The 27386-nt window shown below is 45.6% G+C and overlaps 1 protein-coding gene across 1 annotated transcript; it reads right to left on the bottom strand.

Annotated features, from left to right (window-relative positions):
- Window positions 1-2018: 2018 nt before the first annotated feature.
- Window positions 2019-11765, bottom strand: MSX2 (msh homeobox 2). Its single transcript, XM_084832407.1, has 2 exons — window positions 11235-11765; window positions 2019-4164 (listed from the first exon to the last, which is right to left on the bottom strand). The coding sequence occupies exons 1-2, from the start codon at window positions 11569-11571 to the stop codon at window positions 3740-3742; spliced, it is 762 nt and encodes a 253-aa protein (XP_084688533.1). The 5' UTR covers window positions 11572-11765; the 3' UTR covers window positions 2019-3739.
- Window positions 11766-27386: the final 15621 nt, after the last annotated feature.

The following is a 27386-nucleotide window of genomic DNA, read 5'->3' as shown; positions in this document are numbered from 1 at the left end:
GCTATGAAGTCACTCGCAGCTCAATCGTCTACGCAGAAGTAAGAACGAGGAGTCTTGTGCCACCTGAACGATGGATCTGATGAAGTGGGCTATACTCCACGAAAGCTTCTGTCAGAATAAATTTGTTAAAGACCCTGTGTTGTTTCTTACTGCAATAGACTAAGGCATCTATCCTCTGGAAACTGTTTCAAAAGAAAGACTCACCCATTTCAATGGGACTTACTCCCAGGCCAATGGCTAAAGGATTGCAGCCTGGGTGGGGTGGCCTTAGGCAAGTCGCGGCTTCTCAGGCTCAGTCCTCCGTCTGCAAAATGGGCATACCAATACTAACCTGCCTGACAAGGCTGTTGTATAGGATGGCATCACTGGTGATCTTCATTTATAGGTCCACTCAGAAGGAAGCCCCACTGAGTTCAATGGGATTTCCTCCCCAGTTAAGTTATTTGCAGCCCAAGATAATGCGTTCGAAGCACTTTCAATCGTCTAGGGCTGTATTCCAAGTCGCTTTTGAGAAAAGGCTTTGTTGAACTTAGTAGGACTTACTTCCGCGTAAAGATACGGAGGATCGGGCTGTAAAAAAAACAGCCCTCTATAAGCTGCTGCTCTGCTTATTGTTATGAATCGGAGTCAGAAGAGGGGATTCCTGCTTGAGCCCTTTGCAACGTCAAGATTCTTCAGACATTAGCCCTGGCAGATGCTAACCTGGTGCCCTTTTAAAGCTTAAAAAAAAATCCTATCCTAGCCCTTACACGAAGATTGTGGCATTAAAACTCAAGATTCCCCCTTCCAGGTTGTTGTTGTTTTAAGTGGAGCATTCCTTGATTCTAGGAACTTCTAACTAGAATTGCACCGGGTAATCGGTTTCTATTATAAAGGTTCGGTCCCACAGTTTCAGGGTAGGAACAGGGGTGGGATGCAGTTTTTGGAGGAAGGGGGACTCCAAAAGATATATTTGCCACAGAAAGCTAAAACAAGAGCAGAGTACAAACTGCATAATTAGAATTGCCCCATCCCGTAAAGAAAGAATACATTTTCTCAGATGAACTAGTCAGGAGCTGAGAATGCAAAAAATCACTCCCTAATCAAGGACGAAGACGTCAAGAACCAGCCATAATCAACTTGGGCGTATAACAGTGCTACCTTTATACATATCTACTCGAAAGTAAGCCCCGCAGAGTTAAATGGGATTTTCTCCTACGTCAGTTAGTATAGGGTTGCAGCCTAAAAGCACCAACATATTTGGAGGGTTTGGATCGTCCCTATCGCGGGCAAATGCTAGCTTGGCATTAGCTCGTCTCTCCACAATCTCACAGCTACCTAGTCAGTTTCAAACTGTCAGAGGTCAGATACTCAGCACGACTTCCAAGCTTGAGCTTTTGAATCGGATGTCGCCTGCAACTGTGTGCGCGTTTTAAAAAAGAGATTTTCTTTCTGAATAGTGTAGCCTTTGATAGGATGAGCTTCTTTCCTAACATTTCTCTATGACCTGCTTTTCCACCCTGACCTAAGTCCCGACTCCCAATAAATGCAGAGGCATTTACTTCCAAGTAAGGCAATGCATATGAGTAGTTCAGCTCTCCTTTGCAACCAGTTCGAATGGAATCAGAAATTCCCTTTGTCTCACTCCCCAGGAAAATTTCATTACTGCTGCTTACTCACTGGTGTAAACAATGAACAACTTTACTAAGTCAGCTATGAAGAAGTCAGGAAATCAGTATCAATAGTCTGTATACGGTAGAGGTTCCAAAGGGAAGTTATTACAAGGGGATTCAAAAGACAATGTCTTTTGATTTGAAGTTATTACCTGCAATTTCAACACTGCTCGTTTGTGGCAGATTTGTTTTTTTCTTCAGATTAAAGTTTAGGAAAAACTGAAAATGACTGACATTAAGGGAATACGAATGATAATAATTCTGAGTATTTCTTTGATCTTGACCCAGAAAAGGCAGAAACAGTATCAATTTTTAAAAAATAAAAAAACCAACTCCAAACATGGACAACCCACACACAATTAAACAAGATTTTTTTAATTTAATTCTAAATAAAAGAGATAAGAAATAATAAATCTTCAATAAAATATATAAAATTGTACAAGGCATCCCTTTCAAAGGGATTTAATATGCTGTGGGTAAAAGGGTCGAAGTGAGCTAATGGGCAAGAATTCACAACACAGCATGTAGCAGGGCAAACAAACCCAACAACAAATCTCATAGCTCTTTTCTTTTCATAAATGCTAAAAAATACATCTCGGAGAAGTCCTGTCTGCAGCAACCTGCATCCTCTATAGACACTTTCCCACAAAGTTTAGTAACAGTAATAATAAAATTAGAACAACAATGGGTTATGTAGTACCAAGTACACTAAATAGAACTCTTCCCTTGTCCTAAAAAAAATTAAAAGAAGGGAAGGGAAGTCCTGCCTTTAGAGTGGGTGGCACTATCTTGTTCCCATAGGTTTGTTTTGTTTTCTGGATCTATGGGTGATTCAAGAAACATTTAAGCATAATTCATTTTTTACAAGCTAATAATGGTTAAAGCACAGATTATTGCAATAAAAACAACAACTCTGCAACATGGTTTTTGATCGTCTCTCTGCACTTACATGCACACAAACGCATGCATGCACACACGCACCCCTCTCTGAAAAGCAGCGTCTCTTTTCTCCATACCTCTGTCCTGTTTTTGTCTCTCTCCTGATATTCAAAAAGTCAAGTACACATGAACTTGACTGTAAGTGGCAATTGTGGAGCAAAAATAGGAGGCTGGGATCAAGACAAAATTCTTATAAACCTCCCAGGCCTTCCTCACTTGCCATTCCATGCACACACATTCCCTTGTGTGATGTCTTACTATGCTCAAGAATAAACTGCAAACTAAGGAGGGGCAAAATTATAAGCCTGAGTCCTTTACACAGCGGTCCTGGGATCTCTTGATCTGAGTCAATCCCATGTCTATGGAGCCCCTTTACAGCAAGTCTGCAAGGACTGCAGTTTTAAAGGACTGTATTCTACAAATGGAAGACTTGCCTTGCTGGATCAGAGTGCTGGTCCACTTAGTCCAACACGCTGCATTGGAGACATTCTAGCCACTTGCACTTCAGTTTAAAGACTGGGATGCAGTATAGGACCCAATGGGAAATGCAGAAACTAACCCAGTGCAGCTGTCATTCTGCCTCTACTTAAGGCTGCTTTTATTTCCAAAGTAGGTTTTATAAATAAAACTGACATGGATGTTTAAGCTTCACCCAACCTGTCACTGCCCAATCAAACAACAAATTTAAGCCTGTGTTGCTACCTGCATGCACACTTAATTGGGAGAAAGCACCATTAAACATACATCAGTTTGGGCTGCAAGTCTCACCCTTTAAAGAATGAATGGTTCCTACTTTTTAAATAAAACACATGTCGTGACACTCCACTGGGAACATCATGGGGGAAATATTATATTCTGTAAAAATGCATGATTTAACGATCGATTCCTCCCACCCCATGTGCAGTATATAAAGAAACAATATTAGTTTAAGCATGTATGTTAAAAAGAAAAACACCTTTCTTTCAGGATCAGATTCTGAGTCACACCCGGATGAATACAGGTTCTGCTTTCAAACTTCTATATACTTGATAAGGCACATACAAGCATGCAGCAAAAGGACCAGCAATGCTTTTTGTAATGCACTCTTGAATTGGGCAAGATCCATTAGAAAGTCTAGGATTGCATTGCAGCTGTGCTTTCTGAGCTTCTTATGATAAGTGGTACATGCTATATCCAACAGGAGTAGCATAAAGTCCTACAGGTGGGATGGGAAGCACAGGTCTGTGAAAGGGATACGATGTTCCATAGAGGGAGGCTGCCTGGAGAGGAGAGTTGATGGGGAAAGGGAGGCTAAAGCCAGAAGGCAACATAGGCTTGGCTGCCATCTTTAACTTCTCCAGCTCGGCTTCCTGCAGTCTCTTTGCCTTGGCCCTCCGGTTTTGGAACCAGATTTTGACCTGTGTCTCTGTGAGGTTAAGTGAACTCGAGAATTCAGCTCTTTCAGCAATGGAGAGGTATTGCTTCTGTCGGAATTTGCGCTCCAAAGCCAATAGCTGGGAGGTGGTGAATGGTGTTCGTGGCTTCCGATTTGTCTTGTGTTTTCTCAGCGTACAGGCGGTGGGACTCAGGTGTCCTGGAAGGAAAAACAAAGATCTGTTACCCAAGAAGAAGAGAAGGACAGGTGCCAAACACTGGAGAAACAGCGGCACGGTTCCCTCCTAGCACATAAATGAAAAAGTAGAGGACATACATAATAATGGTTTCAAAATATGAAAAATAATAGTGTCCAAATAGACCAATTACTGGGACAGGAAAAGTGTAGATAGGAGGGAAGGCACAGTGCAGTGGTAGCCAGGCCCTATTGTGCAAAATGCTGGTCTCTTTATCACACACACTCCAACACTGATCAAAACATTAAGATAAAATACCAAGAAAGAACACATGGGCTTATGTTTCTGTGAGGATGAATGGAACAAAGTAGAACACAACAAATTCAGGTGCTATAAAGAACCATTTTTTAAAACGGAGGATAGGGATTATACATTCAACTACTGCTTCTAGCATACTTCCAAATATAAAAGTTTGGTTTTTGCAAAAGCATAGTGTTAGACAAATCTATAACAGAAATCTTACACTGGATCAAAGCAATGACCCATCACACCAGCTATGTTTTTCTATATTATATATTAATCTAGCCAATATAATCCCCTTCGGTTACAGCTTTTTTAATCTGCACAGTTTAAACCTTTCTTAACCTCAACAAGTCTAAAAGTTATTCATGGGTTTCTTTGCCCTTAATAGTGCAATTGGGACCTATCCCAGTGTGACAGCTATTTCACACATTACACAGCAACAAATGTGGGTTTGACACCATGCAGACCCTTGACAGGGACCTGCAACCAATTATTGCTGCCTGATGAGTGTGCAATATGTGTTCATCACCGTCACACCTTACATTTTAAGATGTATACTTCAAACATCTTGCTAGAAAACAATGTGTGAAGCTGTTACAAAATGCCCTGATACATTTTCCCCACTGAGGACCTTAGAATCTACAAAGCAAGCTTTAAACCCACGTTAAATGGGTTATTGCAAGTTCTGCTATGGCCTGCTCCTCACACCAGCAGAGAAATCCAGCGGGCACATGCTTCTGTAAGGGATGCAGAGGTTTAAAGTGTGCAAATGGAGGAGCAAACAGGTTGTAGGATCCTGACAAATGCCATACAGTTAATTTTAAATACCAGTTTGGCTGTGATCACCATATCAAATGTTAAGCTGTCACATCCCACTGTACAACAGTCAACACAACAAAGACATTGGCCACAGTGTTCCAGAGATACCAAAGTACATGGTTGCCTTAACACAGCTGTACACCTGCCTGTCCATATCACCATCCACCAGGCCTCCAGGCCACAGAGGGGACAAATCATCCTCAAGGTAGACTGCAAAGCCACCATCTTACAGAACTGGACTGTTGCCAACAGCTGGTCTGTCTTGTCTGCAACAATTTTATCAATATACAGCATTGCAGTGGGGACATCTGAAGGCCTCTGGTCAGGAAACCAGGAGCATAATATGCTGCCCATGTGTTCATCTCAGAAAGATGTTGGAGGAGAGGGGAGAACAAGAACCTCTATGGGTCATAATTGGAGCAGAAAGTGGAACATATTACTAAAAGAATGAATTGCTAGCTAGACATTCCAAACAGAAAGTCTCATAAAGGATAGAAATAAATGTATCCCCAGCCACTACTTGTTATGATTTATCAAGTGTGAATGACATCTTTGATCAGAGATTTCAGTTGAAGCTTTGCCTGAGGACACTGGAGTAGGGCCTGATGCGTGGTCTTTTTTTCCTTTCTTCCTTGGTCTGCCTTCATTGCTAAGGCTTTCATTGAAATCAGTGGTAGACTTGTGACCTGTGAGCAGAGTTGGATGCTATTCCCCTCCACCCCTTAATTTAGATTTCTATATTCTCAGCCAGCAACAACAAAAAAAAAGGGGGGGGGAGGCAAGAGGCTGGCCCACTAATTCAACATGTAGCTTTTATGACATGTGCTAATCTTTTAAAAATATATAGCTGGGCAACATCTGTAGCTAATACAAAATGTGGAATTTGTTGCATATCTTGTTCCATTACAACCAGAAGGCTGTAATTTACATAGTAATAGCCTTGACTCTTTTCAGCACAATTTGCATTTCAGTAGTTGGACTTTCAGGGTTCAGCTATACTATGAGAAAAGCAGGGGGGGGGGGAGAGGAAAATCCTGAACATATTTGTCATGGAACTAAGGCAAACTTGTCACTGAGACTTACTTCCAAGCATATGCACTGCGGAGACCATTTGAACATCTACAGCGTAACTGCGTATGCCTGTTTACTCGGAAAGAAGTCCTACAGTGTTCAATGGGCTCCTTAATAAGTGCATTTAGGATCGCATCCTCAAAATTATAGAACAGTTTCTTTGGGAAATATTGGTTTAAAGGGCAAATATTGTCTAAGGGAGTATTAAACTGAAAACCCAAGGTAGTTTAAATAACTCGTATATTTCAGAATAAAAGTTGCATGTTCATGTCCCTGGTTTGGAAGGAGTAGTGTTTTTCTTTGCCTATGTTCTTTTCCAGTCTTTTTAAAAGGGCTACTGGAAAAGTAAAATACACTTAAGTTTACACTCCTATACACACTTATCTAGTAGCATGCCCGGTTTAAATCAATGGGACTTGCTTCCGTGTGTGTGTGTGTGTGTGTGTGTTTCTGTGAGAGAGAAAAACTTCACTTACAGCATGATCCTAAGCATATATTAGGATCATTCTGTACGTGAATTTTCACACATATTCTCCAAGTGATTGAAACGTGGCATTTGAGAATAAAATACATGTTTTCGGTAATGCAAGTGGGCTGCTATCACAGCATATTAAGAGAACCATCCAGTCTTCCCCAGCTCTCCCTAATTAAAGCAAAACAGAAGATGATTTCTTAATAGCAATCTTATGTATTTGTTTCTAGGCACAAACAACAACTAGAAGCCTGGTTTCTGTGGTCAAGGCCAGACATTGTTAAAAAAGATTTTTTTTCTGCAAATCATGGATTACCTGCTTGTAAACTAAATAATCACATTAAGGGACAGCAACCTTGAAGATGCTACTTAGAATGTGACTTCAATAAAGCTCCCTTTCACATGTACATATGGGAATAAATTTCAACATCCTTCAGTGAATTCTTTAACCCAAGAGATCTTCAAATGCACAGGTGTACTCAGTTTCATGGGGCTTACCCACCAAATAAGTATGCACAGGACTGCAATCTTAATAAAGAAGGATCTATGATGGTTTCACCCTCCTATCAATATAGGAAGGGCAGGAGGAGGGCAGGTTAGATGCCTTTTGTTTTAAATGGGAATATAGAAAGCAATGATTTAACATGATAACACTTGGAAAAATTATGTTCCAAGTTAAGGCAAAGACAAATAAGAGCTTCCATTAAACCACAATAGTATAGCATTTGTTTCCAAAATACATTACTGTGGCATGTTATACTCCATTTTCTATGTAATTGTTTTTTAATCTCCTAGATCTGTTGACCTTTTTCTTTTTCAACTTATTCCCATTCTTCCTTGCCACATAGCACAATGATTTAAAAGTGACTGAGAGGCCCAAGTTTATATATTTAGTATTTACAGACTACAGTACTTTGAACAACTGCTTTTGGTCTCACCTCCTATACAGACAGTGTCCCCCCCCCCCCGTGTGTGCATGTCAAACATTTCAATTTCCTCTGCTTTTTCAATTTACCCCAGGTGACTTTTAGCCTATTTATTATCTGGAGAAGATGCACTTTCACCAAATAATCTTGCTTTTCTTCACCTACAACATAGACAAATGTGAGAGTCAACCAGGCCTGAAACACTGTAGACAGGCTTTTAAGAATCCATAAGCTGCAATCCTAGACCCACATACCTGAAAGCAAGCCCACTGGACTCAGTGGGAGTTACCTTTGAGTAGACCTGTAAAGGATTGTGTTGTCAAACCAATTTAGCAACTTGTATAGACTCCGAAAAACTATAGTTGTTTAAAAAAACTCCACTACTCTGGGATTTTTCTCCAACCCTGTTATGCATAGGGGAACAAGGTTGGAGAGAAATCCCAGAGTAGTTCCAAATGTGAAAACATATTTACTTGGAAGTTCCATTGAAATCAGCTGGAACTAAAGATCTCAAGGAAAAGCTGTTTTAAGATGAGTTTCAAATTCTATTTAGTGTTTTCTTAACCCAAGGCAGCTCCAACAGCAAGCAAAAAGGCCAGGGTTATGAATGAATTCTGTGGTCAGCCCTAAAGACATAAGCTAGAATTCCAGTATATACTTAACTGTGGTTATTATTATTTTTTAATTTAAAAAAAATAAAAAGCCCTCTAGCCTGCCATCTGTATTTAGAACTACTGGCAGTTTCTGATAGCTTAGGAGAAAGGGGAGGTCTTCTCAATTATGGTGGTACTGAGATTTAGAATAATCAGCCATTTTTGATGGCTTGGGTGGGCTGGTGGGCAATGGTCACTGTGTAACCCTATGCAAGTTTACTTGGGAGTAAATACCCCTGAACTCAGTAGGACTGACTTCTGAGTAATTATGCATAGGATCGGGCAGGGGGATCATGCAAGGGAATACTTGGAGAAAAAACTAGACCTTCATTGCTGGGGCAGGGGGACGTTACTGGGTGTAGCGTGGGGGGGGCGGGAAGGCAACAGAAATCCCTACTTGCCACACATTTTCCCCTGGTAATTTTATTTTCTGCTAAAGCATTTTGTATGCATGGAGGGGGGGGGATATAGGAACTTGTACCTTGATTTTTAAGCCTACTTACTTGGAAGTTCCATTAAAAGCAAAAAGAAGTCTGTGCACTATAAAGCCACATCTGTGGTTTACATTTTTGTGGGCCATTTCATTAGATATTTGTGATAAACTGAGCTCTAAACCCTAACACTAACCCATAAGCTAACACATTTGCAGTGACCCAAGTCTTTATGGCAAAAAGACTTATGCCACAAAAAATGCCTTACTCTTTAAGTTACCAACAGACTCTTTGCTGCAACTGACCAACATGGTGACCCTTCTGGAACTGAGGGCTGAAATCAATTATTTTTCACCTTCTACCATTCCCCCTCCACCCCCTGAAAAATACCTCAAGTCAGGAATGGGCAGAAGATAGATCTGGATCTACTGGTAGATCTCTGGGTGATTTGCAGTAGATCAGCCCGGATTTCTGACTCCTAGTTGTTTGACAATAGGAGCAACAAAATTACTCTCCCTCTAAATTATGCTTCTGAAACTGAAGGAAGCACAAGGTAACCAGAAGTGCATTTTTTGCATGAAAAGACTGGAGTCTAATCACTTATGGTACTCAGTCAGAACACACTCCTGGGCTCAGAATTCTTTCATTCTAGGTATATGTCTTTTGCACCAGGCTTTGGTGGTTGGATCTTGGGGTTCTAGTAAAAAATAATAATACAAAAATTAGATCCCACAAGTCTTGAGTCTGCCCTCCTTGATCCATTTTAATGTCATGTTCTATCATTTTCTCCACAGCCTTAGTTCTTGGTACCAATATGTAAGCACGCGCGCGCACACACACACACACACACACTAACACATACACATTCCTCCCTTCATCCCTAACTTCTCCTGCTTAGTCTAATACTTAAAAGGGAGGCGTGGGCATGTTTGTCTGTGTATACACTGGTAGGAGAACTACGGCTGTGTGGAAAATTATAGAACATGAAATTAAATAGGGGCAAGGCCCTAAGTTAAAACACTAATTGTTAAAAGAGGTTCTGTTTGAAAACAGTTTCTAAAGGTATGCCTGGAATATAAGGTCTGTCTGAAAGTAGATATCTCCAGATTTTATAGAACTCCAACTGACTTTAGAAAATTCAAAATCGGTGCAGATATTGAGCCCAAGAAGGTGGATTCCAGAGCGACAAGATACTTGGGGATGTGCAGTGGGCAGAAGTCTTCCGAAAAAAAGGGGCTTGAAAGCCAGGGCCGTGAGCAGAATACGGACAGCTGCTGTCATGGGTTTCTTTCCTTACGATTCGCAACCCGCCGCGCAGGTTAAGCGGAACGGGAAGTTCTCGAGGAATGGTCAAGAAACGAGTTCGATCCTCGCCGATGGCATTTATTTATTCTGTTCTCGGGCTACGTTCATGGGCCTCAAATATGGCTCCATGTAGAGAGACGTGCAAGAGCCTCGGGGCAGACTGCCGTTACAGGTGCACAAGGGAAGGCAACAGAGGGCGATTAGAAGCGGGATGATCAGCCGTTCTCCGAGTGGGAAAGAAAGCCAGCGATTCCGCCTTACCAGTCGCCTTCCTGCCGGGAAGGAGGGGAACTACTGCAACTTCTGCATGAGAGACGACGAACTGAACCAGGCGAGAGTTTTGCTCACCCAGTAGCCGGAAAGGCAAGGAATCAAGCCTTTTCAAAGAAGGCGACCGGACTGGGAATCCATCATAGAAACTAAAACAATAATACCAGTCTAGGCAGGGCACCAAACCTTCATACCCCTCTGCGACGGAAGCTGAAAGGAGACGCGATTAAGGCGGATCGGACAGAGGGAAAGGCACACGGAGAAAAGGGTCCGCGGAGCCCGGCCAGCCCAGAGGTATCGCCGTCAGGCCGCCGGAGACTATTTGGAGAGTTCAGGGCCCCCTACCAGGCGAGTCCAGCGGAAGGAACTGGAGCAGCAGATCGCGCCGGGAGCGTGGGCAAAGCGGCTTCCTTTTTTAAAAAGTGTGGACTTGTATGCCATCATGCAGAGGAAGGGGCTTGCGGGGCTCGGCTAAGATACGTTGCCTAGCTATGGAGGAGGACATGCTCGGTCCTGCCCGAACACCGAGCTTTTTGTCTGCTCTCCAATCTGCCTCAGTTGCCCGCGCTCGTCCTGAAAAATGCCTCCCCAGAGACCCTGCCGCCGGGTCCGAATGAAGGTTCCCCTGCCTGCCTGCCCCCCACCCCCCGGTCGGGACCCGGGCTCCGCGGGGAGCTCGAACCGGGCAGCGGCCCCGCCTACCGAGCGGAGCAAGGAGCTCGGCGGTCTTCCCCGCCCTCCCCCTCCGCAAAGCCCCCTTCCTGCAGGCTCTCCCCCCGACCGTTTCCGAGCGATCCGCCCGCGCCACCTTGCCCAACCCCGGCCTCCGGGACCAAGACTCACTTGGGGGCGGGGAGTATCCGCCGGCCTCCGGGATCCACGCAGAGCCATCCTCGGAGTTCTCGGATTTAACCGACGAAGTCTCGAAGGTTTTTGTAAGCCCGCCGGGGCTGGGAGCTTCCCTGGAGACGTGCGCGGGCAAGAGCAGGTTCCTGGAAGTGCCCAAGCCGGCGCCTTCGACGCCTTCCCTCGCCTCTCTCGGGGGCTTCTTGTCAGACATGAGCGTTTCCACGCTGAAAGGCAAGCTGGAGACCTTGACTTTGTGGCGATCCTCGGCCCCGGCGGCGGGGCCCTCTTCGTCCGAGGAGAAAGCCTCCTTCGCTTTGGAAGGAGAAGACATCGCGGCGAGGACCCCTGCCTGGAGAGCTGCCGCCCCGCGTCTCGCCGCCGCCGCCGCCTTTCGCTCCAGACCACTCAATCAACCTCTCGCTCAGGCTCCCGGACGCACCGACTCCGCTCACATCAGCCCCAACAGCCGATCAACTTTTTTTCCTCCCCTTTTTTGGGAGACTTCTGGCTGTTTCCTCCTTTGGGAAGTTGAGTAAGCGCGGCTCGGCCAATGGGAGCCGCCGCTGACGGTGACGTCAGGCGATGACTCATGTGATTGGCTCTGAACGCGGTATGAGTTTAGATTTTTCCCCTCCTTTTAAATAAATTAGAAGTTAATGACATGGGCAGCAAACAGAGCCGTGTTAGTAGGGAGCTTTCCAGCTCTGTAACTCTGCCAAAACAACAGGAAAGTCAGTGCAGTAATTAGGGCTGATGATATGAAGAGGAAACTCTGAGAGCGCAGATTCTCCCTCTCTCTCCCCGCTCCATTTAGACTCTTACGCTTGAAAAGTCCTGCTTTTTAAGCGCACGATCTGACAGCCAGCAGCTCTCCTCGACAGCACCAAAGCGCACACCGAGGCCTTTCTAAGTTTAAGCCTGTCGGAATGTTGTCCTCGGAGCCCATCTTTGTCTCAGTTGGCGCTCGCGTGGTTAAGATCACGATCCCCAATTGGCGGCTGAAGCTGAAAGGCCCTAAGCCCAATAGGTCTGGTGGTCGGGAACCCTAAGAAAGATGGCACAAAGCGATTGCACATTTCACGTCCAGGTTATGCGGACCGCGGGTGGGGGTGCGGGTGCGCGTGGGCTGACGTTGACGCCGCCAACGTTCTGGTAGTGGTGGATGCCTCATATGCTATAGAAAGGCCTGGATCCAATGTTAGTCGAACTTCAGCCCCATTCATTTCAGTAGGTCTACTTTGAGTAGGACTAACATTGGCTACAACCCCGGGTTGATTTTAAAGCACGCCCCGACACACACACACACACACACACACACCCAGTTCCAAAATGCAGGAGCCCTTTGGGGGCCGGGAAGGCGCACGCCTGGACTGAGAACGAGGCCAATCCACTGGACTTTTGAGAACCAGAAGGCACGCTAATTCCCAGGCAGGGCATGTAACATACACACGATCACCAGCTCCTTGAATCCATTGTATGATATCTAATACATGACAGCTGAGTGAACTGTCTGGAGGGAAGGGGTAGCACGGACTTCTGAAGCGCCAAACTTTGGGGGATGTCATCGGATGAAATACACTGTTTTCCACAACCTCTCCCGAAACAGTACTTTGGATAGATCGTTTTCACAGTAAGGGAGGACTGTTTTCCTGTGCCTACTACTACTAACCACTCCCTTCAGCTGTAAGTAGTAGTACATGAACGAATAAATGAAATGCACTTGAGAGAGGCTGATCTTTATTTTATGTTTTAAACCCCGCTGATTATGTTGGTAATGTCAGTTGCAGCAGGCGCCTAACCCTGGATGACAAACAGATGCATTTTTAATAAGCCAGGAGCCTGAGTCTGCACTCAGCGCATCAAACAGCCGGCGGGATGACAGTATCGAGCCCGTGCCCCACTTTCCGACTTCGGAGCACCATTAAAGCCAACAAGGTGTATTAATTTTAAAGTGACATTTCAATTACCAGCCAGAGAAAAGCAAATCATTTCGGGCTTCGTAATTATTTTTCATCTCGTAATGATGTCAGTCTAATTGCTTGTTAGGGTTTTTTTTAATTATTATTAAAACGTGCGGGTTGGAGAGGTGGACGGGGCCGAGAAGAAAACGAAGTGGAAGACAGAATGTCAAGCTCCCTTAAATACAACAAGAACCCCTGTAAACGTTGTGGAATATTCTGGTAAATATTCTGATAAATGTAGATCTGTTGACAAATATCTAACAGTGCAATCCTATGGGTGTCTATGCAGAAGTAAGTCCCACTGTGTTCAGTGGGGCTTACTCCCAGGAAAATGTATAGGATTGCAGCCTAAAAGTACTTCCTAGGGGCGTTAAGTCTCATTTATTTTACAAACATTTGCTCTCACGTGGCACATGGTATGTTTCCGATCGGTGCATGAACTCGTGAGACTGAATCTTTCGTGTATTTTTCAACCGGAGGGTGGGGAAACCGCGAGAGGTATAGAAGTAGTAGGCTGGTATAACACCCCAGCCCACGGGTTTTATTTCAGGCTTTCTGCATTCTAATGTTATAAAGGGTCTCTTCTAATTGTTCTTAAATGTTGCCGCACTCTCAGTGTTTCGAAGTACAGAGAAATATTGTTAATCAGAATGATATCGCCACTGAAGGATGTGAAAATTCGCGAGGCGTCCCGCGAATTTGGTTTCGCGGTTGGGTTGTGGACAGTGCAACCCCCACGCATTCTTGGTTACCCGAAGTTCTGCCTATCCGACTGTTTTGTAGAGCCCGTCGCACCATAGCAATAGACGAAGGTTATGCCATGGTTACATCTTCTTCTGCTCGGTCCCTTCTTATTCTTCCCTGTTTGACCTTTTCCTACTCCAGATAAAAATTAATTACTGTTTTCTTGTTTATGAGAGGCAGTGGTGGTGAGAGGGGTGGCTTTCAGAGAAGCATCCAGGACAGCTGGAAGTTTGTAACTGTGTGGGGGTGGTTTTGTTTGGGCTCTGAGAGATAGTGGTCCTGCTTTGCTCTTACTGGATCGATTCCCCTACCCAAGTCCGAAACCACTGCAATGAAATAAGAGAGAAAGACAGAGAGAAAAGAAGGCTGCGGGTTATTTGGGGAACAGTCCACCTCCCCATGGATTTTCACTGAACTGGGTTGCACCTTTAGGATTCTTAAAGGGCCATGCTCTGAAAAACACATTGACTTCCAGATTCCAAAAAATGCAATACAGTAAAATGAACCTGATTGCATTCTTTCTTAGGCTGTAATTCTATACACATTCTTACCTGGGAGTAGACATGTATAGGATTGCAGTGTTAGGCGCACATTCCACTGAACCCAGTGGGGCTGACTTCCAAGTAGGCCTGCATAGGGCTAGGGTTGCAAGATGATAGAAACATCCCCTCATGTGCAGTCCGTCCTAAACACTCATGCACTTTATTGGTTTAGTTGCTCAGTGGAATTTAGTTTCACGTTTGGAAGCCCAGATCGGCAGTTTCGAAATTCCATCCCTCCAGTCTTTAAAAAGCCCTTCAGACTGAAAAACAGGCATCGCCTGGCAAATGTACCCCCAAATGCACGGAACCCTGCCCTGTGTCACTTTTCTCCTCCCTTTCACATCCACCACACAAACGCCATTACGAGTGTAGGAGCCCTATGTGGGGTTCCGTGTTTCCGATTACTCCACGAAGTTCTTCCAGGAAAGTGTATGTAGAACATGATTAAATAACTTTCCGGACGATTAATACTCCCCCCTCCCCCGCTACTATACGAAATACCGCATTTAACCCAGAGACAGTCTCTGAAACCCCAAGTTGTAAAAATGTAGAAAAAGTCTAAGTCGGGGAGAGATTAAAAAAAAATAGTAAGCCCGGCCTATTATCTAGGAACGTATTAAAACGTTTTGCGAAGACGTGGATGCGGTGTTAACAGAGAGCCTGCGCCCCGATCATCCTCCCCTCAGTGACAGGTAAATGAGAATGGATGAACCTCGGGAAACAATGTGTGCAACAGGGAACAATGAAAGGCCAGTGCCGCCGGGCCGAAGTGCTACAGATAATTACACCGAATCAATGCAACGGCTTTCTACCCGTGAAGAATAGATGCCGGCCGACGGGGGCTCCGGTCACAGTGACCTGGTTCGCTGAACTGGGCGCATTGGCTGTATGCCTCTTCAAGAAGACGTGTGAGCGGATTCCTTTCCTGACTCCTAGCATCCTATCCCCGGCCTTTTCTTTTTCACGCTCCTTATATTCGGGTTCATCCCTCGCCCAACTGAGCCGAAATATTTAGCTGATCCCGTTAGTACTTCGTCCTCACCCTGTTGATTAAAACTAACTCCTCCTGATTTCAATGGCATATCATGGGAGATATATATATATATGGAAGGGGGGAGGGAGTCGGTTCCTCCCCACCCTCCATGCACATATTGATTCATCGAATACCGTTTATGAAAGCACAGCCAACACAATCAAGTGGAGAGAAGGTTCACATGTTCCCCCATTCATTCATCTGAACAGTACGATCCTAATCAAGGCCCACTCTGAGTTCAATGGGGCTACCCCTCAAGAAAGCGTGGAAGGGCTGCAGCCTGCGGATCGTGGCCTGACGCGTGCCAGGACTCGACGCTGAAGTCAATGGGACAGACTTCCCAACCCCTCGCAGTGCCATGGCTTTGGGGCCAAATGCTTTGGTGGATCGGGCTGCCAGTGTCTTGGTAAAGAGAGAAGCATCCCTTCCACAACAGTAGGTCGGCCTAAAACACCGTTACCTCGGAGCGGATTCCTTTCTTGTTCAGTTGGATAGGCTTCCTCGTCAAGTGTCCCTAGCTCAGTACAGCTCTAAAGCACTCGAGATCTGTGGCCAGGGCCACTCATTTCTCGGAATCGATCCTGATATGTTCGCCAGCTTCGAACATCAGAAAACAGCCCCCGGATTAGACGTTCGGAGGCTGCAAACCTAGGCACTGCCAGTGAATTGAACTCGATGGGACTTATGTCAAAGTAAACATGGATAGAATCGGGCTGCTAAACAGGAACAGTTGGCAAGCTGGCCAAGTATAAGAAGGCGTATGAAGAAGAGTTAACAGGAACTTTTCTACATTCACCTTCTTGTACTTGGCGTCTTGGCCAGCTTGTCAACTGGTCCACACAACTGGTTAAACCTAACTCGCGCTTGGATTTCAGACATAGGAGGCATCGGAGAACAAAAATAAAGGGGAGAGAGAGAGAAGAAAAAATATCCTGTGTTATTGTTGCTTTAAAATGACCCTCCTAGAATTTAGGGAAGGATTGTGACTAGACTAGTTGTAAACAAACCTGCTGCGTAACTAACTACAGGCCCCTAGCCAGCGTAAAATTTCGAGGGGGGGTGACAAAAAGCTAAGGGGGCTTGGAGGCCCTTTTAAAGACACAATCATAAATTGCTCTTTAATTATTTGTTTGTAAAGAAAAAATTGGGCGGCACAGAAAATTTAGGCGGGCCACCCCCATCCCATCCCTGGATACAGGTCTGACTACCTACACCTTTCAAGCGACCCGTAGGATAGCCAAGATGCATCCCAAAGGTGTCCCTGAACAACCAAGCCAACTTCGTATTCCAGAAAAGAAAGATTTGCTCATCTTTTTCTGCCAACTGTCCCTGAAATCGAAGGGTTGCCCTATATTCTAGGTAATGTGCATCATCAGCATCATCATAGGATGTGATCCAGGCAATTAAACTGGATAGCACCGATTGTTGTTGTTTTTATATGAACACTTTTCAACACCTTCCGAAAAGCTTTGCAGATTACTTTTTCTTCTTGCAACAATTCGGTGAAAACGTACTGTGGCCCTGTGCTGCCCACTTTAGAACAAAGAACCCAGGAGGTAACTGAGGATGCAATCCTATGTAGACTTACTTGGGAGCAAGTCCCATTGAATTCAATGGGGCTCACTTCTGAGTAGCCGTGCATAGGATTTTTTGGCCCAGCGTCGAAGGCCCTGAATCTTCGGCCTATCTAGAAAAGGATCGCACGCACGTTAAGCTCAGGCCGAGTCCACTAGTGGTGGTGCGGATAGGGTGTGTGTGTGTGTGTGTGTGTATTCTGTATCTTTGCGACGATGGGGACCGGAGATCGTTTCACTGTTCTAGTGCGGGCACACTGCAGAGACCGTTGTTCACAAGCTATGGAGGGGGATCGCAAACTCGTCAACGTGCAGATGCTCACGCAGGGATGCGATGTTCGTTCAGGTAGTTCAGCCTTGCAGGGTGAAAACCACGACGGCCTGCCTGCGCAGTTCCCGTCGCCCCATGACGACTCTACTCTCCCCCTCCCCCTGCCGCCGCCGGGCCCCGACCCACTCTGGTCAATTACACCAGCTGGGAAATATGCGCCCTATTCCCGAGACTCTGTAGCTCAGAGTAGGAGGGGTGAAGATCTAGGGAGAGAGAGAGAGAATGAGGAGGGCGGGAGAGACGCTGCAGACAAACTGAGTCTGTTTGCAGGCGCCAGCAGCGGGGAGATGAAAGAAAAGCTCCTGGGGGAAGTGGCTGTGCAGTTTGACCGGCTCCAGCAAGAGCAGAAGCGGCGGCCCGTCCCAGGCAGCTCCGCCCCGCAACCACCCCCCACCCTTCACCCCCACCCCAGGGCAGCGGCGGCGGCGGCCGCCAGCGAGCCCCTTCCACTCACCTTCCGACGCGCTTGTCCCAGAGAGAGAGGAGGAGCAGAGAGCGAGCCCGTCGGCAGGCCCAGCCTCCCCGTGATGGCTCTATCAGTAGCCATCAGTATTGCCTTCCAGAGGGAGAATGTTGTTGTTGACGAGGATCGTGATAATTAGTCTATTATTGTTGTGAAAGATCTTTAGCGAGAAAAGGATGGCGACGCCCCGAGGCGAACGCGGCCAACCGGTGGCTTCTGTTGTTCAGGGATGTTGCTTCAGAGAGGGGTCGCTGGTGTAAAAAAGAATGTGGGTGTGGGTGAACCGCATCAGGCGTCAGAAACGGAAAGATCAAAGGCTGCCATCGCGTGCATATCGCTGCAAATATCACTGAAATGAGTGGGACTTACTTCCGAGTAAACAGGGTTAAGAGAGTTGAAAAGGGAACTTTACCGAGATAGTAGAAAACAGAGTGAGAGAGAGAGAAACCAAAGCCATCGTTTTGAGAAGCATAATTGCCACCTTCTCTCCAGCCATTTTACCTGAAAGAAGATGCATCAGTTCATAAGACAAAAGCTTTGGTCTCTCTGTCCCTTGCCCAGTCGGTGCAGCGAAAAGGAGAGGAGATTCGTGTTTTCTTCGAGTACGACCCCTATGTACTTGAACGTTCCGTTGAAATCGATGGGGCACATTTGTAAATGTATCTGATTTATACCCCCCCACACACCCTTCCCGCGGAATCAGCCCTTTTTCCTCTAAGGCTTTAAGAACCAAGCCTTAACCATTTCATATTCTTTCTTTCTCTCTCTCTCTCTTTGTGTGTGTGTGTGTGCGTGTATTGGGGGGGGGGGTCTCAGCAAAAGTGGATTCAAGATTAAACTGTAAGAATGCAGTTGCATTTTAAGAACGTTTGTTATTCAGTTCTTCATCCCGTAGAATAACGACAGCAATATTATCCGTACAAGTCAGAGTCTCTAATCAAATAAACGAAATGTATTTTATCAATACAGGTCAAAGAGTCTCTTGGTCTCTTTAAGTGGGCATAGAACTGCGGTGAAAATTATATATAACAGGAGTTAGGAAACAGAAACACTGAGTTGGCCAGAGTTCTACGTGCTCCCGAAGAATAATTCAAACGCCCTCCCTTCTTACCCTGTCTAAATGACGCTTCTTTTTGGAATATTTCCCTATTTTGGGGAAGTACAAAGTAAAGTCGGCGTCAAGTAATATTAGCATCACCATTACAACTCTAGGAGTAGAGTTTTAGGGCCGTTCATCACCCCCACCCCGGGTCTTTCAAAGATGAAAATCTCATTGCGAACCGAGGGAATGAAATTGACTAAACTCTCATCTTTGGTCTTCGTAGACTCAACAAGATGATTAGTCAGTTTCCGAAGAACCCGACTTTCCCCCTCCCTCTCTCTCCCGCTCGTCTCCCCCGCCCCGCGTTTCTAACAACAACTCAGGAGCCGAAGTCGGTAGAAAGAAACCTTAATTGTAGGTAATATCTTGTGCGTTTATCTTCAGATACTGTGGGGGGCGGGGAAAGAAAAGGAATGAACAACATCACAGCCTTCTAGGGATGAGAGAGCTTCTCCTTTACAAGCGCTTCTGTCTCTTCCCCTGGCTTCAAAGCCCGCTTGTTTGCCTCCCTTGGTTCTTGTTATGTCTGTACAGTTCTAAATTTCGAGCTGTCAGCATCTGGGCAGTGGGGGGGGGGAATCGGGTTCATCGCAGCAGGTGGGGACCATGCCAAAGATCGCCTCGTCGCCTCCCACACTCAGGTTCTCTCAAACGGGCGTGTACGAGAAGTTTCCTATGAGGTTTCTGAATAAGGCCAGGCTTTCCCTCCTGTTACAAATCTATGAAATATTACAGGTGATGGGGTGGGTGCGTAACTTAGGCTCATAAATCTGGACTTATTGAGCCGGGGTGTGTGTACATGAATGGGGCAGGGGTGACCAGATTTTCAGTTCTTTGTAACTCCAAGTCAGGATGCCACTACAGATGGGCAGGGGCCCCGTAAATGATTTCAGTAAGGGTGAGAGGGAAGAAGCTCAGCACGTTTTAAAGGATATATCGAAGGTTAACAGTAGGAAGCTAAGATCGGAGTCCTATGCACACTTGCCTCGGACTAAGCCTCATTGAGCTCAGTGGAACTTATTTCTTGGCAAACTTGCGTAAGGATTGCTCTGTAACGCTGCTTAGTCAGAAATAGGTCTCACTGAGTTCAGTGAAACTTGTTTTCCAGTAAGAGTGCAGTACATTAAGGATTGCAACCAAAGTTGCAAAAAGATGCATACTTTAAAAATAAAATAAAATAAAATGCTGCGGTCCATTTGTATTCTTCACAATAACTATAGCAAAGCTACCAAGCAACTCGGATATTTCTTATTTACTTCCACCCCCTTTTTTGGTGGTAGTGATGGGGAATAGGGATTTGTGCATTTGACATGCATGCTGAGTGCATCAGCCCACTGAATGTTGTATAACTACAGTCACCTGGAGGAAGGGCGGCGGCGGAGGTAGCACTAGAAACGGGTGCTTTTGAGGAATAATCACGTATGATCTGACGCACATGAAACACACGTGAGCTGAACACCAGGGCAGCCCCCCTTGTCCTCCCTAAACGGCGCCCCTAGTGTAAGTCAAGGCGGCCATCCTGGGATGCTTTCATTAGCCTCTGTCTCCTCTGACAACAACCATCCAGATTCATGTTCGTAGCTGTCAACGGTCAACAATATTGGTTACATACTCGTTATGGAATTAGAGCCATCCCCTTACCTCAATCCAAATTGTCTTCGAACAAGGATTTTCTTTCTTTACAATTGCATGCAGTTGTCTACAATTGGATATCTATTTCCAGGGGAGGGAGGAAGAGAGGGAGAGAACGCGGCGGGAGGGGAGAGGGCTGAAGGCTCCTTTAGTAATCGTACTTACTAGGAGGTAAGCCCCGGTCAATTCAGCGGGGTTTACTTCCGAGGAAACGCGTTTTAGACTGGGGCTGGAGAAGTCCACAATCGAACAAAGTTGCTTGGCTGCATAGGATATTGCTGATATTGACACGTGTCCGGAAAAGAACTGCCATGCAAATTCTCGATGGAGTTCGCTGGGACTTACGCATTGAAGACTTCGGGCTGCTCCCATTTCCACACTCACAGGCAAGCCATTCCCCCCGAACGAAGTGGGAGTTACTTCTGAGTGAACGTGAGAAATTGGTCCAGATCACCCCTCCCCCATCCCAATTATTTGTCAATCTCTTTGATTTAAAGCCAAACAACCAGTCAGGGTCATGTTTAGTCCCTGTGTTCTACAGTTCGGTAGTTATAATTCCTCACTCTCCTTGTAAACAACCCTTGCACACCAGGATCTCTTTCTTTTCTTCCTTAACATTTTAGTAAAATGCATTAGAGGGGTGTAAAAGAAACCTAGAGGGTTGCTGTTATTGCCAAATATATTATATATCATTTTTTGAGGCACTGCATTATGATCATCACGATGAAAGATGCAAGCAGCCGGGAGCGCGTTTCTCCTGGTAGGCGAGAAATCCATGCGTGCGCACCGGAGCGTAGCTGCTGGCTGCCGCGTTACGAATTCCACAGAATGGAAAAGCGAGGCAATTACTTTGAACACACACGCACGCACACACGTGTGTGTGTGTGTGTGTGTGTATGAGCCAGTGTGGTGTAGTGGCGAGAGTGGTGGCCTGGGAGCCGGGAGATCCGGGTTCTAGTCCCCGCTCGGCCATGGAAGCTCACTGGGTGACTTTGGGCCAGTCACAGGCTCTCAGCCCAGCCTACCTCACAGGGTGGCTATTGTGAGAATAAAAAAGAGAGGAGGAGGATAATGTAAGCCGCCTTGGGTTCCTTGCAAGAGGAAAAAAGGCGGGATATAAATGCAATAAATAAATATATGCATAAACATGAATATATGTTTAAGAAAAAGCTTCCCGATTACACAAAAACTTCCCGATTACACACAGCTCTTCTTCAGGTTTATGGATTCAGAGACCCCCAAATAAACATTAAAAAAGCAACACACCCAAATACACCCTCCCACACCCAAACGTCTATGGCTGAGGCGGGTCCATTTCAATCCTCGCTGCCCTGGGGAAGAGGAGATGGGAACTTATCCCATCAGGGGTCTTTTCAGCGGCCACCATCCATCTCCATCCAGGCGGAGGCAGGACAGTGGTAAAGAGATCAATGGCAGTCTTCCCCCGCCAACTGACTTTAGATAGTCCCTAGAACTTCGTAAAACAAGATTCGTTGGGGGAAACAACACCTCCTCCAGATTGGTGGCACTTTCCAAATCTCTCTCTCCGATCGAGTTTTTCTGAAAATAATTGTTGCACCTGTTGTGAGATCCTTAGAATTAGATTATGAATCACAAGGCAGAATTTGATCGTTTCTCAGTCGCATGGGGGGCGGGGGGGATCAACTAACGGAGTGTTGTTAATTGCACAAACTCCGGCTGGGCGGAGAATCTAGCTGCTAATGTTACGTTAAAACGCGTTTTCTATCTTGCTTGACAGGACTTTCCCAAAGTTCACTTTCCTTTCTGGCTCATATCGTTGCCCTACAATCCGCTTGTATTCCTTTTGTTTTCCTTCCTTGTTTAGTTTTTTTTAAAGTTCCAAACAACTGAGGTGTATGCCGTTAAAATGTGCAAACTCATACATGAAAGATCCCCCTCCTTTTCCCTGCGCATTCATCCGAGATCGCTGTAGCACATTTTTGAACTTGAAGGCGAAATATGGGTGAGCAATTCAAACAACTGTACAAGAGCAGGGAGTCTGTGAAGTTAAGTGGAGTATTTATTTTATTTTAGTGTTATACATTTCTATATGCAATGCCTGAAATGTACACATTTGGACACAAGATATAGTTTTATCCCAAAGGTAAGGGGCACCGCTTGGGAACTCTCCCCGCAATCCGCTACTCATTTAATCCAGAGTAACCTCACTGATTTTTACAAGACGTTGAGGAGCATAAAGGTTGCTCTGAATTTCTGCCTTGTTCCTTTTTGTCATTCCCTTTGGGAATATATCGATACTTCAACGGACCATATTTGTGTCCAAGTTAAGTGTCTCTACAGCCCGATCCTATGTATGTTTACACGGAAGTAAATCCCATTGTGTTCAATGGAGCTTATTCTCAGATATATCTGCCTAGGACTGCAGTCTAGTTAGGACTGCAAATACAGAGGCTTGTATCCAATGTTAGTCCTACTTAGAGTAGATCCATGGAAATGGATGGGACTTAAAATAGATTAACATTGGATACAACCCAGAGTTCAGATTTAGTCCCCCAATCCTAAACTCAAACACATAGTTTCTTTCTGCGTTTGCCTAATGCTTGTGCTTGGAGACCGAGGCTTCGGAGTCGACCTAATTGCCATTTGAAGTGTGCTTCCTCGTTGCTTTGCTGTGGCCTGCCTTAGTTTTTCCTCTGTGGCCATCTGGGTTTGGGTAAACACATTCCTCCTTTCTCCCAAGCGCTTTTTCTCCTGCTTTCTTGTTGGATGTGGACCTTTTTGAGTCCATTTGGAAGGCTTCGGGGCTGGACTAAATGTCCTTGAAGTTGGTCCCCATTCACCCCGAGGCAGTGCTCCAGTTATGGAGGGCGGAACTAGATGGGGGAAGCTTAATGAAAACCATAAGCCGCACTCTCTGACTCGTCTTTCCTAGAGTTAGCCAGATCATCCCGCCCGTACCTTCTACAAACAGCAGCTAATGGAACCCTCGCAGTAGGTACGGGGCGCCTCCCTCTTCCCCCCTGTAATCCGAACACTGCCCTGAGGTTTCCGTGAGCCCTTTACAATACAGACATAGCAGGTTTCCCTTGATACTTCGAACTACGGAAGACCCATCCAGGCTGCGCACAAGATGCCTGCATATCAAATAGGCACTGCAGTGCCCTGCTATTATCCTAACAATACATTCGTGTAGGGCTTAATCGTGACGAAGGGTTTATCTCCCGCTACAGTTGTACTATAGCAACGCTAGGAAGACGATTGCGTATGGTCAGTTACCGCTGATCTGAATGGTCACTGTACTATCTTTGTATACATTTCTTTTCACAGAAATGTCACGGACTCTTGCGTTTCACAACCCTTTATTTCCATTATTTCCTCCACCACCACCAGTCCCATCTATCTATCTATCTATCTATCCATCCATCCATCCATCCATCCATCCATCATCTGCCAACGGAGGACACTTCATGCATCTGATGAAGTGGGCTCTAGTCACAAAAGGTATCAGAATAAAGATTTTGTTATTCTTAACGTGAAATCACATCCTACCTCCCCTTTCAATCTAAACAGATTTACTGGGATATAAATTTTGTGGCTTTCAGAGAAACGTGCTTCCAAGCACCTATGTTTAAAATCCTAGATTTCATATCCTTCATGGTAAATTAATTTAAGCTCTGCTTATTTGGCTGAAGGGCTTTGGTAGCTCTCTCCCCCTCCCAATATTAGGCACACACTGCCATAGCTGCAACACGATCTCAGGTGCGTTTGAATTCCACTGGGTTCAATGGGACTTACTTTTTTAAAAGTAAGTATTCTTAGTACTGGGGCCTTAGAAGTCAGTACCATAAGTTTCATGAATCGTCAGTCTCTTTAAAAGGGACGATCCAACCAAAGTTAAGCATATTTACATCCCATTGAATTCAATGGAAGAAAATCAAGGGCGTACCTAACTTTCCCATTAAACTAGATGGGACTGTATTGTAATCCTATTTGTTCAGAGGGTGAGGAACCTCTGGTCCTCCAGATGCTGCAGTCTAACAACATCTGGAGGCCCACACGTTCTCCATCCCTATATTAGTTAACTGGCTTTTATGGAAGTAAACACAACAAAGAGAGTGATTGTGGCACAAGCTGTCATGGAGAAGACCTCTGTTCAGGAGATGCGAGTGGGATCTAGTCCGGATCCAGATGTTTTGGACTACAACTCCATCAGCCCCAGCCAACATGGCCAATGGTCAAGGATCTTAGGAGCTGTAGTCCAAAACACGTTAGACAGAGAGCACCCTGTTGCAGAGGGCAAAGGCTCTTATGCTGTCATGCATTGGCGAACTGACCTTCAACATATCACAGGACTCCTTGGTGACAAGGCTAACTAAACTAACACGACTACTTCCCTGAATTCGTTACTCGGTGTGCCCCACTCAGTGGAGGCTGGTGGCTCTGATTTCGGTGGGGCTGTGAATCCATTCTGGGTTTCAGTCACAACCAGCCAGAACGCTAAAGGAGCTGTCCAAGGTGTTGAACCCGACCATCCCGAAACAGGTTCAGCACCTTGGACAACCCCTTTAGAGTTCTGGCTGGTTCTGACTAAAACCCAGAATGGATTTACAGCCCCACCGAAATCAGAGCCACCAGCCCCCACTGGCCCCACGGAAATAAGTGAGTTACATAGGTCGCAGCATGAAATGTATCCAACCCAATTTCTGTAAGATGCTTGTTTCAGGGAACCTGTATCCGGAAGTAAAACAAACCAGGCATAATTGAATCCGGAGTAAATTCGAACAGAGATGACCATCAGCTCCCCTTTTACGCGCATACAGAAGTTACTTTGTAGTGCATGTGGCACGGAATACCATTTGCTGCTGAAAACTCAGTGAGCCGAAGGGTTGATTTTAATGTGTATTGTTCTGGGAAGTCCATCTATACAGTCAGCCATCATCACATTTCTCTCCAGCCGGTGCAATGGGCGTAAGAGTGCCGCCTGGAATGCAATGCAAGAGTCTCAGAACGCTTCTCACCGCCTCCCGGCCGGATCTGCAACCAGATCAGTCAGCTCAACCGAGGTACGTGGGTTTTTAAGCTGATGGTAAGGAGGTGTGAAGAAGAAGAAGGAGGAGGAGGAGGAGGAGGAGGAGGTGACGACGACGGAAGACGAAGACGTTTTGGGATGGGATTGCTCCAGGTTAATTTGGCTAAAGATCCCCGGCTGCAAGCGGGTGAGAGATATATGCGACATACTCGTAACTTATACTTAGACTTAAGCCAGGACATGTGGCTAAAAGAAAAGCCCAGAATTAATTGGCTTAAGTCCGAGTATTTCTTGTTTCTATTATATGGAGTTTCTCGCATATCTCTTACTCGGTTGCAGTCCGGGATCCATCGCTGGATTAAGCTGGAACAATTCCATTCAGCAATATCTTTTATTACTATTCTTCACACCTCCATTCTGTAACGATAATAAAACCTCACGTACCTCGGTTGCAGATCCGGCAAGGAAGTGGGCGAGACACGAGAGAGGCGCTCTGATAAAAACATTCCATTCCACGAGGCCCATGGCGATAGATGCGACGACCCCCGGTGCACGATCTAAGAGAAAAACCAAGGGAGAAATTGGTCTTTTCGTCTCTACTCAGAACGCAGTACATTGAAGGAGGCTCGACTTAAACCAAGATTTAGGGCGCAATCCTATGCAGGATTAGTCAGAGAAGTCCTACAACTCCTACCCTGGCTGACTGGGGCATGCACGGTGTTTTCCTTTTTTTGGTCCATTGCTCCCTAAGTGGCTTGTAGATCCAGATAAGCGCACTTGATAAAATACAGTGTATTTTCACATACTCGCACATTCATATAGATAAATACCGTACTAAACTTATTGCAATTTAGCTAATAGTATTGATGCAAAGTATTATAAATACGATGAATTCTATCACTTCTATTTGAATAAACACCCTGATGCTTAACGCAACTACTTTGGAGTGGAGAACCTCTAGACGTTGCTGGACTTCAAGTCCCATCACCGCCCTCTCTCTCTTATTCAGGTAACTCCATTTCCCAGGGTTCCTGGTAATGAGACCTAGCTAGGTAACAGTGCAAACCTATATATATCTACTCGGAAGTCAGCCCCGCTGAGTTCAATGGGACTTAAACCCAAGCACGTGTGTTACATAGGATTGTAGCCCAAATTGCTTCGATCTTGTGTTCGTCTCGTGCAAACGTGACCCCAGGAGCTAGTCCTGCACGTGGGTTCTTCCATTCCTAGAGAGCTGGCACATTCCGAAATATTTCAGGAAGTGAAGATTCTCCTTTTCTTTAGGATCGAGTTGCTGGCAGTCGGAAGCAAACTCTCTTGTCCTGGATGGGGCCTGCTGTGGATCCTCTGCTGGGAAGTCGGCAACTCATAAGCCTTTTTCAAAAGGATCTCTGCTTCATTGACTTCCGAGTCCACATTTCCACACTCCCCAGAATGGACAACCTACGAATGAGCGGTTGGAGGGAGTGGGGGTGAGCTTTAAAAAATGATTACTATTAAATGTTCCTTTCATAGACTATTGCACTTTCCTAAACCTTGAGAGCAGCACAAGATTTAGCGCCAGAATTCTAACTGTCTTCTGAACAACTCGGAAGGAGCGGCTCCCTTCGCGAGTCTTTAAGGATGCAGTCCCAGGCACACTTACTTCCTAATAATAAGCCCCTCGGAGATCAATGGAATTTACGTCAGGGGGTGGGGTGGGGGAATAAACGTGGATATGATTGCTCGGTAAATCTTTTGGGTCCCGGAAAAT

The sequence above is a fragment of the Heloderma suspectum genome, chromosome 2, assembly GCF_057233095.1.
Source record: "Heloderma suspectum isolate Gila_16-S chromosome 2, 16-S_ref, whole genome shotgun sequence".
Taxonomy (NCBI): Eukaryota; Metazoa; Chordata; class Lepidosauria; order Squamata; family Helodermatidae; genus Heloderma; species Heloderma suspectum.
Note: the sequence above shows the minus strand (reverse complement) of the source record. Positions and strands in the feature narration are given on the sequence as shown.

What these genes read in the sequence shown, in the direction of transcription:
- MSX2 (XM_084832407.1), bottom strand. Translation starts at nt 11,571, where the DNA reads ATGTCTTCTCCTTCCAAAGCGAAGGAGGCTTTCTCCTCGGACGAAGAG. An exon ending in CGGATACTCCCCGCCCCCAA is followed by an intron (nt 4,165 to 11,234) that starts GTGAGTCTTGGT and finishes TTTTCCTTCCAG; the next exon opens with GACACCTGAGTCCCACCGCC.